General features: G+C 45.9%; 1 protein-coding gene across 1 annotated transcript in view; it reads right to left on the bottom strand.

The window, feature by feature from the left end:
* Positions 1–5,434: 5,434 nt before the first annotated feature.
* The window catches only part of LOC140458822 (sialic acid-binding Ig-like lectin 13), a 31,472-nt gene continuing 22,309 nt past the window's right edge, over positions 5,435–14,597 (bottom strand). Inside the window, exons 7-9 of the mRNA XM_072553476.1 lie at positions 13,948–14,229; positions 10,373–10,654; positions 5,435–8,873 (exon numbers count right to left, since the gene is read on the bottom strand). Coding sequence (XP_072409577.1) covers positions 8,746–8,873; positions 10,373–10,654; positions 13,948–14,229 — 692 coding nt within the window. The 3' untranslated portion in view covers positions 5,435–8,745. The remainder of the gene's footprint in view (positions 8,874–10,372; positions 10,655–13,947; positions 14,230–14,597) is intronic.

The raw sequence follows: 14,597 nt of genomic DNA, 5'->3' as shown, positions 1-14,597 counted from the left end.
TGTACCCCCGGCTGTGACTTTAAGGATTCTGCCCTTGCTCTGGCCTCTTTCCTGCACCTCCTCACCAGAGGAGGTAGACTCTGTGTTCTTGAGTCCTTCAATGATTGGCTACATTTTGGCGTGACCACTAGTTAATCTTCTACTCTGGAAATAGTCGAAAAGTGTTGCACTGGAAAAGCACAGCAAGTCAGACAGCACCTGAGGAGCAACACTAAATTCAAATACAATTGGGTTTTAGTATCCTGGGTCAAAATCTAAACTGATTGGTTCAATTCAAATTGTTGTCAAAACAGCACCAACTCAGGAATCCATAGCACAGTCAAATTTTAGATATGTTCAATCTTACATTATCCTCTGAAATTGAAATAACCCAAATTTAGAATAAAAACTATTGGAAAATGTAACCAAATAATCGATACAGTAACCATTATGAATGAACTGTTCCAATATAGTAACATCCCGTAAACACATCCATTGGCAAAAACGTAAATTCAAACACTGACTCTTGCCTGCCATTTTCCAATCGAGGAGGAAGCAATATCAAGAGAGATTTCATAGAAAGTCTCAGTTAGAATCATTTATTGAACCTCTAACTCTTGTGGGACCCAAACAGCTTCTGACTGTTACAATGGCATGGTGGCTCAGTGCTTAGCACTGCTGTCTCACAGTGCCAAGGACCCGGGCTCAATTCTACCCCCGGGTGAATGTGTGGGTGCTCTGGTTTCCTCCCACAGTCCAGACAGGGCAGTGCCACATCTGGGGCTGAAGTGCCTGTCCTGCACTGTAATGTTCTATGTGCATGTTAAGTGAATTGGCCATGCTAAATCGCCCACAGTGTTCAGGGATGTGTCGGTTAGGTGCATTCGTGAGGGTAAATATAGGGTAGGGGGAATGGGTCCGGGTGGGTTAAAACACTAGAAAACTCAATCTGTGAGAACTGGCCACTCTTCCTCCATTGCTGCAACTGTTTTTAAATAAACCCTAAGGTCTCTTAAACTATTGACTGAGATTATCTCCAGTAGCCACTTTGGTACCTCTGCCTTTACAAATTCTCTTCAAAAACAACCCAGGACATAAGTGATAATATCAGCACATCATTCTGTTTTATCTTCAATTCTTCTGTGCAATAAACTTGTTTAATCCACACCTGCAACACTGCGTGCTTATGTCTCCGTGAGAGACCACCCTGGTTTAAAAACCACACAAAAACACTAGCCCATGATCTGCCAGGTTTCAGCCTGAAATCTCATGTGTCCAATAGTAACATCAGCTGGGACCATAAAGCCTTGAAGAATTGAGACAGGGGTGTGATATTCTGGTGAATCCCATGCAGAAGGGACTGTTCAACTACCATTGACAGGTTTAGGCTGTAGGTCTCCTCAATGAGCTGGGAAGTTACTAGAAGCATGGCATTCCAACCGGAACTCTCTCAACAAACACATTGACTTGGATCCCATTTATCACCCCCTGAGAAAAATAACAGGAAATGACATCACCATAGGAACTGATGTCACTGCAGGTCTGACATCATCAACTCTAGGAAACTCAAACATATAAATAGAAAGCGGGCTACACCACCAGTGCTTCATTCTGAGGCTCACTGAAGATGTTACCTAGTATGGTGATGTAACATCTGAAAACGAACCTTCCAGCTTAGCGAGCAAACCTACATCTAGAACCTCAACCTGAGCTACAAGTCTTCTCAAAATTTGAAAGGTTTTCCCAGTCCTTCCTTCCGCCCATGACCCCATTTGTGTTTTGTCTGTCAGCATGTGTGTCTATATATGTGTGTGTGTGTGTCTATGTGTGTGTGTGTGTGTGTGTGTGTGTGTCTGTGTGTGTGTGTGTCTATGTGTGTGCGTGTGTTGGGTATTTCTATAATGGGTTTAGGATTTTAGCAGTAGAGTTATATGTCGGCAGTAATTATATCTGCAGCTGGAGTCTATTGATTTGTTATCAAATACAGAAATGTGGGCTGTGCTTTCTAAAAAGCAGGAACATTGGAGATGATTACTTACTCATATAAGACCTTTAACTTTTATGCCAACTCCAGGAATACTGAGGTGTGATTTCAAGTCCCAGTGAGGCATCACATTTGTTTTTTATCTTTTTTTTTGTGTAATTGACATCTATTCTTTTATTAAGTACAATCTGCAGTCTGTGTGATTAGGCACAAGGTCAACATGTAATCTATCAACTCAGAGAAAGTGAGGACTGCAGATGCTGAAGATCAGAGTTGAGAGTGGGGGTGCTGAGAAAGCACAGCAGGTCAGGCAGCATCTGAGGAGCAGGAGAAGGGCTCTTGCTCAAAATGCTGCTCGGCTGCTGCCTGACCTGCTGTGCTTTTCCAGCACCCCAGTCTCAAAGTAATCTATCAATTCAGGTTTCACTCTGCATTCTGACTTGTCCAACAGTCCTGTCAGCTGAAGACATAAGTGGGAGCTCTTCAATTAGATCTGAATTCCTTGAATTTAAGAGGGATCTGTGTCAATCTTAGAGCAACGGGTTTGCAGAGGTTTTTAATGTAACAGAAGTGTTGTGGTGACGTTTCTTGCATGCATTGTATTTTTAAACTGACTTTGAATGTCACTAGTCCCAACTGTACAATGCTGAATCATTCATGTTATGATCTGGTTGTAAATAGCTGAGACAGCAGGACAGATCCTTAGAGTAATCCACTTGCCACGGTCTGCTAATCCTGAAAACGTTGGAGACATAAAACTGCAGATGCTGGACTCCAACATGGACAGGCAGGAGGCTGGGAGAACACAGCAAGGCAGGCAGCATCAGGAGGGACAGGCAGGAGGCTGGGGGAACACAGCAAGGCAGGCAGCATCAGGAGGGACAGGCAGGAGGCTGGGAGAACACAGCAAGGCAGGCAGCATCAGGAGGGACAGGCAGGAGGCTGGGGGAACACAGCAAGGCAGGGGGCATCAGGAGGGACAGGCAGGAGGCTGGGGGAACACAGCAAGGCAGGGGACATCAGGAGGGACAGGCAGGAGGCTGGGGGAACACAGCAAGCCAGGCAGCATTAGGAGGGACAGAAGTCAATGTTTCGGGTGTAACCCTTCCTCAGGACTGCAGTTGGGTTGGGGGGTGGGGTGCAGCTGCCAATAAAAAGGGTGTCGGGGACAGGCTTGTGAAGTGGAGACAGGTGAAGACAGGCTGAGGGTACGACCTGGTTGGTCAATGGGAGGAATGAATCTGGTTGGTGGCTGGGAGCATTCGCAGGAAGGCGGAGGGGCTGGGAAGGGAGTCAGGGGATGGGGAGGGAGGTTATTTGAAATTGGAGAACTCAGTATTGAGTCCTCCGGGCTGGAGGCTGCCCAGGTTGAAGATGAGGTGTTGTTCCTCCAATTTGCACTGTGGGACCTCCCAGTCACCTCCCATTTCAATACCCCCAACCACTCCCTTTCCGACATGACTCTCCTTGGCCTCCTCCCTTGCAAAAACGAGTGCAAGTTGGAGGATTCTATGTTAACATACTCCTCCAGTTCCCCAGAGTCTCATGCTACCTCAGTGTGACACCTTGTTGTAAAATATGTCCAAGTGCAGCTATTTCAGTCCCTCTGGTTCAGCCAATGCTGACGCTACTAATTACAGCCTCAGCCACCTCAAACCGATGTGTCAACCACAATTTCCTCTTGGAAACCCAGGTAACTCAGCCGAATGGTGTTCTGCTTCTCACACACATTGCGGCAGTGGTGTGTAACATATGTATCAGAAACAGAAAGAGAAATTCATGGAAAACTCAGCAGGACTCACAGTATCGGCAGAGAGAAAGCAGAGTTAACGTTTCAGGACCGGTGACCCTTCTTGGTTGTAGCTAAGAAAGGGTTGGTGTATCTGCTGAAGATGGTGTAGGACAAGGGGACAGGAATTAACGTTAAAGGCAATCCAGAGATGACAGAACTACAGAGAGAAAGTAGAGCAGAGTCAAAACGTGTGGTGCTGGAAAAGCACAGCCGGTCAGGCAGCATCCGAGGAGCAGGAGAGTCGATGTTTCGAGCATAAACTCTTCATCAGGAACAACACATTCCCACCACATTCCTGAAGAAGGGCTCATGCCCGAAACGTCGATTCTCCTGCTCCTCGGATGCTGCCTGACCTGCTGCGCTTTTCCAGCACCACATGTTTTGAGACAGAACTACAGCTAATCAGGCAAAGGATTGGGTAAAGGTCACCCTGGGAGAATCAGAAGCTGCTAATGGGGACTGTTGGTCGATAACAATGGGTTACCTGTTCTGGCAGCCTGTGTAATGACCAAGAGCTGGTGTGTGTGGGCTGGGGCAAGAATACGAGGGAAGGTGCTGAGGCCGCCAAGTGGTTGGACTCGATATTGAGTCCTCATGGCTGCTGGGTTCCCAAGCGGAAAATGAGTTGTTGTTCTTTCAGCTTGCGCTAAGCTTCACTGGAGCAGTGCATCAAACTTGAGACAGACATGTTGGCCAAGAAACATGGCGCTGAGTTTGAAGTAGCAGGCAAAACGAAGCTTAGGGTCATTTTTGCAACAGAACATCTCTATTATGCAGTGTGGTGGTCCAGTCTGTGTTCTGTCTCATCAGCATAGAATGTTACCAGGGTTGGAGGGTTTGAGCTACAGGGAGAGGCTGAACAGGCTGGGGCTGTTTTCCCTGGAGCGTCGGAGGCTGAGGGATGACCTTTATAGAGGTTGACAAAATTATGAGGGGCATGGGTAGGGTAAATAGACCTGAATAGGGTAGGGTAAATTTTCCCTGGGGTGGGGGAGTCCAGAACTAGAGGGGCATACGTTTAGGGTGAGAGGGGAAGGATATAAAAGGGACCTAAGGAGCAACTTTTTTACACAGAGGGTGGTACGAATATGGAATGAGTTGCCAGAGGAACTGGTGGAGGCTGGTACAATGACAACATTTAAGAGGCATTTGGATGGGTATATGAATAGGAAGGGTTTGGAGGGATATGGGCCGGGTGCTGGCAGGTGGGACGAGATTGGGTTGGGATATCTGGTCAGCATGGGCGGGTTGGACCGAAGGGTCTGTTTCCATGCTGTACATCTCTATGACTCTAAGACTCTTACACCACATTGTGTGCAATGAATACATTTGACTAGATTGAGTGAAGTGCAAGGAACCCAATGCTTCAGCTGTCTGGGGTCGTGGATAATGGGGATGGAGGAAGGAAACAGGCAGCGTTTCAACCCTCCGAGATTGCAGGGGAACAGCTATGGGGTGAGAGCAGACAGTGGATGGTGCTGAGGAAGTATTGGGAGTGTTTACTCATGTGGCTATGCATCAATTGCTCAGTACCTCTCTCTCTCAAACTTTCTTCGTAAAGTAAAATTCATAGCAAAATACACCTCTTGAAGTGATAGTATTATCCCACATCCCTGTTTTAAAAACAACGAACCATCATTATTCAAAAACAGTTTCATTTTTAAAAATCTATGGTCTTGTGTTATTACTACACTATGCTGCATATACAATACATTGATTCTAAGCGTGTAAATATTCACTACCACAGTCCATTTCAGTCTATTTTACTCCAACGCTTTCACCTTCTTGCACTGAGGTCGCAACAACCCATCAGCAATTACATTTTCTCATTCTGTCGCGAGTATAATTGTCAAATTGAATGGCTGCAATAATAAGCTCCATCCAAACAATCTGAAATTTTATCCTTAAATATTTACGAAAGACTTTAAGATCAGTGCATACAATTGTCTCAGATACATTGCTGGCAACATAAATGTTGAAATATTGTAATGTCAAGCTCCAGGTCTCTGTCTCAATTGTGGAATATTTCTGCTGATGATTATTCAATTTTCTGGAAAAACATCCTATTGGTCTTTCTATCTTCTCATCATCATCTTACAAGAGTGCAGCACTGACACTCACATCACTCGCATCAATAGCCACCTTTGCGTTCTCAGTTATGGCGAGCACTGGGACACAGTTTTCAGGCTTTCCAAATGCCTTTTGACAGTTCTCCATCCACTGTAATCTTCACACTGCTTCAGTAAATTAGCCAGTGGGCAACCACACTTCTAACACTTGGTGCAAACTTTGGTACAAAACTCCACCCAGTCCCCAGGAATTGTAATACTTGCCTTTTTGTTGATGGTGTAGGAAACTTCCCAAAATCCTTTGTTTTCACATCCCGTGGGGCCAATGACATGACCCGAGAATGTGACTGCGCTTTTGTGAACCCACTCTTGGCCAGGTTTATCAACAAGCCAGTCTCCCAAAGTTGATCGAACAATTCCGATAGATATTCCAAATGTTGCTTTGTATATGTGACTCAAAATCACCAGATCATTGAGGTACACCACACACTTAGGTAATCCTGAAATGACTTCATTGGTTAGTCTTTGAAATGTGGCTGGTAAATTTTTCATACCAAACGGCTTGATTTTAACTTGGTACAGTCCATTTGGTGTCACGAAAACTGAAATTGTCTTCAGCCTTCAGATAAAGCTACCTATCTGGTCCTTCTGAGTAAGTCCAGCATTGAAATATCAGTTGCTTGACTCATCTTCTTAACACAGTCTTCCAAACACGGAATAGGATATGAATCAGGTTTTGTAACTGCCTTGACTTTACAAGAGTCCACTCATAATCATTGAGCAACAGCACAATCTGTAACTTCGTGGTCTGGCATATTTCCCATTCAACCATTGCCATCAAACCCGGGAATCGGAGTCTGCTATGGACGAGACCAAATTCCCTGAAATAAATTAAGAACATAGTCTGGACTATCACCTCTTTGTCAGGGTGAGGGGGGGGGGAGGGGGACGCGATATTGAGTGAGCGATGCTGTTGCTAATGTCAATGGGAGCATGAGCTTTATCTTAAGAACATCTTTGGCACAGTTTGAAAATTCTTCTTAACAAATGTCTCAGCACTTTCATATACTCAACTGGAATATTTCGGTGGCTCAGTGGTTAGCACAGCTGCCTCCTAGCACCAGGGTAATGGGTTCAATTCCAACCTCAGGGGACTGTCTGAGTGGAGTTGCACATTGCTCATGTCTGCGCAGGTTTTATCCAGGTGCTTCAGTTTCCTCCCACAGTCCAAAGATGTGCAGGTTAGGGTGGATTGGCCATGGGAAATTGTCCCATGGTGCCCAGGGTATGTGCAGGTTGGGGTGGATTGGCTGTGCGAAATTGTCCCATGGTGCCCAGGGTATGTGCAGGTTGGGGTGGATTGGCTGTGCTAAATTGTCCCATGGTGCCCAGGGATGTGCAGGTTGGCCACTGGGGATGCAGAGTTATAGGGATAGGATCAGAGGGTAGGTCTGGGTGGGACAGTCTTCGGAGAGTCAGTGTGGACTTGTTGGGCTGAATGGCCTGTTTCCACACTGTGGAGATTCTATTCATTTCCTCCTGCAACCCAAAGCAGATTACAGCACCACTACTGGCAGGAGGCTGTAACTACAATGTGACATGTTGATGTTGGAAATTTTCATTCCACATTGTTTGAATTCCTGGGCTCAATGTGGGAAAGGTCAATTTTGAATCAACGTGGAGTTAAATTGGTATTTATCTAGAGATCGCCTGAGCATTACTAACAAGCTTTTTGCAATTTCTCACTGCAGCATTCAGAATCTGAGTGAAGTCATGTTCCTGTTCAGGACTATTCAACCATGTTGGCAGCACTCCATCTTGGGTAAGACAGGGTCACACAACAGCACTGGGGGAGCAGAAAGGATGAGGAAAAGGAGAAGCTTTTGTTTGGGGTTTCTGTCTATACATTAAGTAGCACACACACTGAAGTTTAATTGTACTCCATTTGCTGAAGAATTCTGCTGGTAAATTGCTGTTTGTCCTGACGTACAGAACAAGAGCTTTATAGATCGAGCTGCCAAGGACAAGGGAGAAAGGGAGGACTGCAGATGCTGAGATCAGACTCGAGAGCGTGGTACTGGAAAAGCACAGCAGGTCAGGCAGCATCCGAGGAGCAGGAGAATTGACGTTTCGGGCATAAGCCCTTCATCAGGATCACGGACAAAGGCAAGGAAACTGTCCTGAACATTTATAAAGCTCCATTTTACAACGAGAGTACTGTGTCCAGTTCTGGTCAGTGAACTTCGGAAAGGATGTGAGACTCTTCAACGGGGAAGCATGTGAGGGTCCTCTGTGGGGGGGGGGGAAGGATGTGCAGGTCTTTAAAGGGAAGGAGGTGAGTGTCCTCAAGACACTACAGAGGAGATTGACCCAAATGCAAACAGGGATTTCAGTGACAGGGTTCATTTGGGGAAGCTGGGGCTGTTCCTCTCAGAGCGACGGTGACTGGGGGTGAATCTGACTGATGAGGATGAGATGGGGCCAGGTTTAGATCAGGGAGACAAAGGAAAGCTATTCCATTTGCTGATGATACAAGGACAAGGGGAGACATATTGAAGATTCAGGGTGGGATAGACAGAGCAGGGATTGTGAGGAAGGACTGCTATACACTGTGAGTGATAATAATCTGGATCTCACTGTCTACAAGGTGGGATGGAAAGGAAGATGCTCACTGATTTCAAACAGAATTTGGATGAATATTTGTGGGAAATAAACTCTCAGAACAATGAGGGGTGAGTAGGGAAATGGCACTGACTGGATTACTGTACAGAGACAGCTGGCATAGCTCAATGGACTGAATGGCTACCTGAGATCTCTATTGATCTCAGACGATCCGTACCAGTGCCCTTAACTGGACTCAGTACAACCTAACCCAACATCCCATCGGATTCGGTTGCACTGATAAAGCTTGAAACAGCCTTTCAGCTTCCTTTAACTGTTTGCCCCTCACTGACACAAACACCAGCAACAGTCAGAACAACAGCTACAATGAATATCCCAGCTCGTATTCCCAGGATCAGGATCACATGCAGAATCTCTCCTCTGCTATCTAGAAAACACAGAGAAAGAATTAATCACTTCCTGTCTGATTACATTCCCTACAGTGTGGAGACAGGCCATTCGGCCGCACAAGTCCACACCGACCCACTGAAGAGTAACCCAACCAGGCCCATTCCCCTACCCTAATGCACCTAACACTATGGGCAATTTAGCATGACCAATTCACCTGGCCTGCATATGTTAGACTGTGGGAGGAAACTGGAGCACCCAGAGGAAGCCCATACAGACACAGGGAGAATGTGAAAGCTCCATACAGCTAGTTACCCAAGGCTGGAATCAAACCCAGGTCCCTGGTGTTGTGAGGCAGCAGTGCTAACCACTGAGCCATCGTGCCACCCCAGGTCTCAACCTCTCTCAACCTCCATTTCACTACAGCAATGGTGGTGGAGGCACAGTGAGAATGTCACTGGGTGAGCAATTCAGAATCCAGGACTAATGTTCTGAGAACATTGGTTCACATTACATTATTACAGATGGTGAAATTTAATTTCAATTAAAGTTCTGTAATTAAAACATTAGTCTATTTGAGACCATGTAACCTCTGCTGAATGTTGTAAAAACCCACCTGGTTCACTGATGGGCAATGTTGAAAATATCAGGTCTGCCCTTCAGGAATGAATTTAGTGAATAAACCTAGTGAATAAACTTAGAGAATGAATCAAGTAAAAGTGTGGGATATTGGAGACAGTGCAGGTTTGTCCTGTTCGATTCCCTGTCAAAAGTTTCTCTCATTTCTGCACACAGGATGGTGTTATTATAGAGAAATCTGGAAATGTTTTTCACAGTGTGAAATCTATCTCGGTCTCATGTAAATCAGCCATGATCTCAACAGACCACTGCACAGAATTACAGATTCCAAGAAATAAACTGCTCCAGAAACTGAGGGGGATCTACCACAGGGGAGCCTGTGAGAACCCTCCCTATCTTTGTCATCTCAACCCATTCAACAATTGTCCCTATCTCTAAACTTGTCCAGCCATCATTATCTCTGTAACCTGCCCCAGCCCCTAAACCCCTCCCTATCTCTGTAACCTCCTCCAGCTCCTACATCCCCTCCTTATCTCTGTAAACCCCCCAGCCCCTAAACCCCTCTCTATCTCTGTAACCTCCTCCCGCCTCTAAACCCCCTCCCTATCTTTGTAACTGCCTCCAGCTCCTACACCCCTTCCCTATCTCTTTAACCCCCTCCAGCTCCTACACCACTTCCCTATCTCTGTAACCCCCTCCAGCACTTACACCCCTTCCCTATCTCTGTAACCCCCTCCAGCCCCTACACCCTCTCCCTATCTCTGTAACCCCCTCCAGCCCCTACACCCCCTACCTATCTCTGTAACCCCCTCCAGCTCTTACACCCCTTCCCTATCTCTGTAACCTCCTCCACCCCCTCCCTATCTCTGTAACCTCATCCAGCCCCTACACCCCGACCCCCCCCATCTCTGTAATTTACGTACATATTGTAACAATGAACAGATGTACCAGCAGTCTCACATTGTACTGTGATGGATAAGGAGCCTTCCATTGTCCCATGTTCATTCTGTGCCACACACTGATAGTCTCCAGTGTCTCGGGGAGTAACGTGAGGAATTTCCATCCACAGCTCATTGTGGGAAGTTGAGCTGTTCATTATGACATCAAGATGTTTCCACGTCAGGTTTGAAGCTGGGAAGCTCTTGACAGAGCAGGTTATCAATGCAGAGTCTCCCTCAGTTATAGTGATTGATGAATCTTTAATCCCATCAAGGGAAGTAATTGTGAGATCCTCTGGCGCATCTAAGAGCAAAGGAAGAGAATGTTGTGAGCAATCACACAGCACAGAGAGACTCCATTGTTCATCTCTCTGAACCTGCTGTCTCTATGGATCTCTGTCACCTTCATCTCAATCGAAGGTGCAATGTCACATTTACAGTAGACACAGACTATGTAAACTGGGTGTGCATGAGAGTGTGTATGTGTGTGTGTTTGAGAGAGAGTATGTGTGAGAATATGCGTGTGTGAGAGATAAAGAATGTGTGTGAGAGAGTATGTGTGTGAGAATGTGTGTGTGCATAAGTGCGTGACAGTGATTGTGTGAGAATGTGTGTGTGAATGTGTGTGTAAGAGTGTGTGAGAGTGTTTGGAAGAATGTGTTAGAGTGTGTGTGTGCGAGAGAGTGTTTGAGAGTGTGCATGTGAGTGCGTGCGAGTGTTGAAGTCAGCATTGACTCAAAGGATGGTGGGATTGCTGTCTCATTACAGAGAGACAATCTGGTGGTGAGGTCACCACATCTCAAGTGAGGGGGACAAGTTTGAGGAGCCGAGACTTTCACAGTAACTGCTGTTGATGCTGGGGGTTGGTTAGCTCAGTTAGCTGGATGCATGGTCTGTGATGTTTACTGAACCAACAGCACAGGTTTAATTCCCACAACAACCGAGTTTATTCTGGGCTTATGTCGTCTCTCCTGGTCCTTAGATACTGCCTGATCTGTTGTGCTTTTTCACTGCCACACTTCTCGACTCTGACTCTCCAGCATCTGCAGTCCTCACTTTCTCCTATTGTGAGAGTGCAGCCTTCTCATCCTCTCCTCTTCCCTGAGGTGTGTTGATCCTCAGGCTAAACTGACCATCAGACATTATGAAAATTCCTGTAATGTTTATTAAACAAGTTTAATGCTGAAAAAGGATGTTTCTAGGCCATCCTGCAGGAGAATGGTTATCCTGGTCGGTCAACACCTCACTGCATATCACACAGACAAAGGGAGTTCTGATGAAGGGCTACTAGACCTGAAACCTCAACTCTGCTTTCTCTCCACAGATTGTCACCAGTAAGTGTGCTACAAGGGACTGGTGCTGGGTCCTCAAGTGTTCACAATTTCCAGAAATGATTTGAATGAAGGAATTGAACATACAGTAACTAAATTTGTTGTTGACACAAAGATAAGTCGGAAAGTAAGTTCTGAGGAAGACAAACACAACCTACAAAGGATAGAGATAGATGAAGTGAGTAACATACTCGGTCCAATGGGTGAAATTGTCGATTATAGCAGAAAGAATAAAAGGTGACACATTGTAGAGTCATACAGCATGGAAACAGACCAGTCCATGCTGACATTAATCCCAAACAAAACGAGTCCCATCTGCCTGCGCTTGACCCATATCCCTCCAAACATTTGTTATTCATGCGCTTATCCAAATGTCTTTTCAATGTTGCAGTTATACCCATATCCACCACTTCCTCTCAAAGTTCATTCTACATATGAACCACTCTCAGTGGAAAGGAATCGTCCCCCATGTCTTTCTAAAACCTTTCGCCTTTCACCTTAAAAACATGCCCCCCAGCCTTGAAATTCCCCTCCCTGGGGAAAAGACACCTGCCACTCACCTTATCTCTACCCTCATGATTTTATAAACCTCTGTCAGGTCACTTCTCAACCTCCTACACTCCAGTGAAATAAATCCCAGCCTATCCAGCTCTGCTGATCACTCAAACTGTCCATTCCCGCAACATCCTGGCAAATCTCTTCTGAACCTTCTCCAGCTTGGGAGGGTTCAGCTAGGTGGAATAGTCTGTTCCTAAGCTTTATGTATGACACTCTGAATCTTCCATGTCACACCACTATCACTAAGAGTCCATTCGTCAAACCAATCCTCTCATGCACAATAAAAGATGGTTTCCTCCTTGAATTTGCATTCTTGCAAACTGTCCTGATGAGTGCAAGATGAAAGACTTTAACAAAATATGATTTTTTTCCCCAGCAATACGCAAGCTGTCTACTGCCAAAGAAAGCTATATTTATACAGAAAACAGTTAGGAAACTTTTAAAATAATCAGCAAAACAAAGTTCCAACCTGTTTCATCACACTGTCGTTACAGAGACTCTAATTCCAGAGAAATATCATTCTCTTTCAGCTCTTTAAGTCATTAGTTTATTAACTTTGTTTACTCGGAAGTCTGGTGTTTATTCGATGATTCCTTCTCACGTCTGCTGGCCTTAAGTCTCTCAAAGTTATGGAGGCCTGAACCTGCTCAATCTAAACACTTGATGCTTTTTACTCAAACTCTCCGTGATAAGAAGCTTCACAGAATAGAAACCCCTTCTGCTGAGCTGATTGTTTGCACTGGATCTGCTGTCAAGAGAAGCTGTTCAACTTTCTGAATTCAACTCTGCTGCGTCTCTGCTCTGATGTCAAAACTAAACAGAGACCCTTGATATATTTACCTTGCCTGTTATAAACTAAACAGTACAACCATTTCATGCATGGTGGCTCAATGGTTAGCACTGCTGCCTCAGAGCACCAGGGTCCTCGGTTCAATTCCAGCCTCAGGGGACTGTCTGTCTAGAGTTTGCACATTCTCCCTGTATCTGTGTGGGTTTCCTCTGGGTGCTCTGGTTTCCTCCCACAGTCCAAAGATGTGTAGGCCAGGTGAGTTGACCATGCTAAATTGCCCAAAGGGTTAGCTGCGTTATTCAGAGAGAAATGGGTCTGGGTGGGTTACTCTTCGGAGGGTGGGTGTGGACTTGTTGGGCTGAAGGGCCTGTTTCCACACTATCAGGAATCTAATCTACCACGACAACGGCAGTTCCAGGCCATCACTGCAGTCCCATGATTTGTTGGAATTAACACTGTGACCTCACTGTTGCAAATTGATATTCTGGTTTTGTAAATAAACAAGCTCGTCGGAGAACTGACCCATACCCATGGATCTCTGTTTCCAAATAATGAAAGTAATGCAAACATTGGACAAGATTCATGACAGAATGTCACTTTGTGCACGAGTCGTGTGTGTGTGCATGTGTGCGTGTGTGTGCGTGCGTGCGTGTGTGTGTGTGTGTGCGTGCGTGTGTGTGCATGTGTGTGTGTGTGTGCGTGTGTGCGTGTGTGTGTGTGTGTGTGTGTGTGCGCGTGTGTGTGTGCGCGTGTGTGTGTGTGCGCGTGTGTGTGCGTGTGTGTGTGTGTGTGTGTGTGTGTGTGTGTGTGCGTGCACATTGAGGTCTGGTCCATTAATCTGTTCTTCATCCCTGTATTTGTGGGTTTTCACTTGTCCCTCCACCTGTGTCAGAGAGATTGAAGTCTGTGCACACTCACATTCCACAATGATAGTGACGGAGCCTTCCATTGTTCCATGTTCATTCTCTGCCACACACTGATAGTCTCCAGCCTCCTTGGATGTAACTTTAGGAATCACCAACCTTAGCTCATTGCTGGAACTTGTTCTAGTTATTATGGCATTAAGATGTCTCCACATCAGGTTAGACGCTGGGTAACTCCTGACAGAGCAGATTATCATTGCAGACTCCCCCTGGATTTTATTGATTGATGAATCTTTCATCCCATTGGGGGAAGTAATTGTGAGACCCTCTGGTGCATCTAAAAAGAAAGGAAGAGAATATTGTCAGCAATCCCAGGACAGAGCAAGACTCGATTGAATACCCACAGATTGTGAAAGGTATAATATCAATCCGTGTTCTTTTGACACAAAGTATGTCATCCAGGTAGACACTATAGTTCAATACGAGGGGTTACAGCAAACTCATACGGTCAGCATACGGGGACACAATAGTGCCGCACTATGGGAGGGTCAGTGCTGAGGGAGTGGGCACTGTCAGAGGGTCAGTGCTGAGAGAGTGGGCACTGTCGGAGGGTCAGTGCTGAGAGAGTGGGCACTGTGGAGGGTCAGTGCTGAGGGAGTGGGCACTGTCGGAGGGTCAGTGCTGAGGGAGTGGGCACTGCCGGAG

The sequence above is a fragment of the Chiloscyllium punctatum genome, chromosome 34, assembly GCF_047496795.1.
Source record: "Chiloscyllium punctatum isolate Juve2018m chromosome 34, sChiPun1.3, whole genome shotgun sequence".
NCBI classification, from domain to species: Eukaryota; Metazoa; Chordata; class Chondrichthyes; order Orectolobiformes; family Hemiscylliidae; genus Chiloscyllium; species Chiloscyllium punctatum.
Note: the sequence above shows the minus strand (reverse complement) of the source record. Positions and strands in the feature narration are given on the sequence as shown.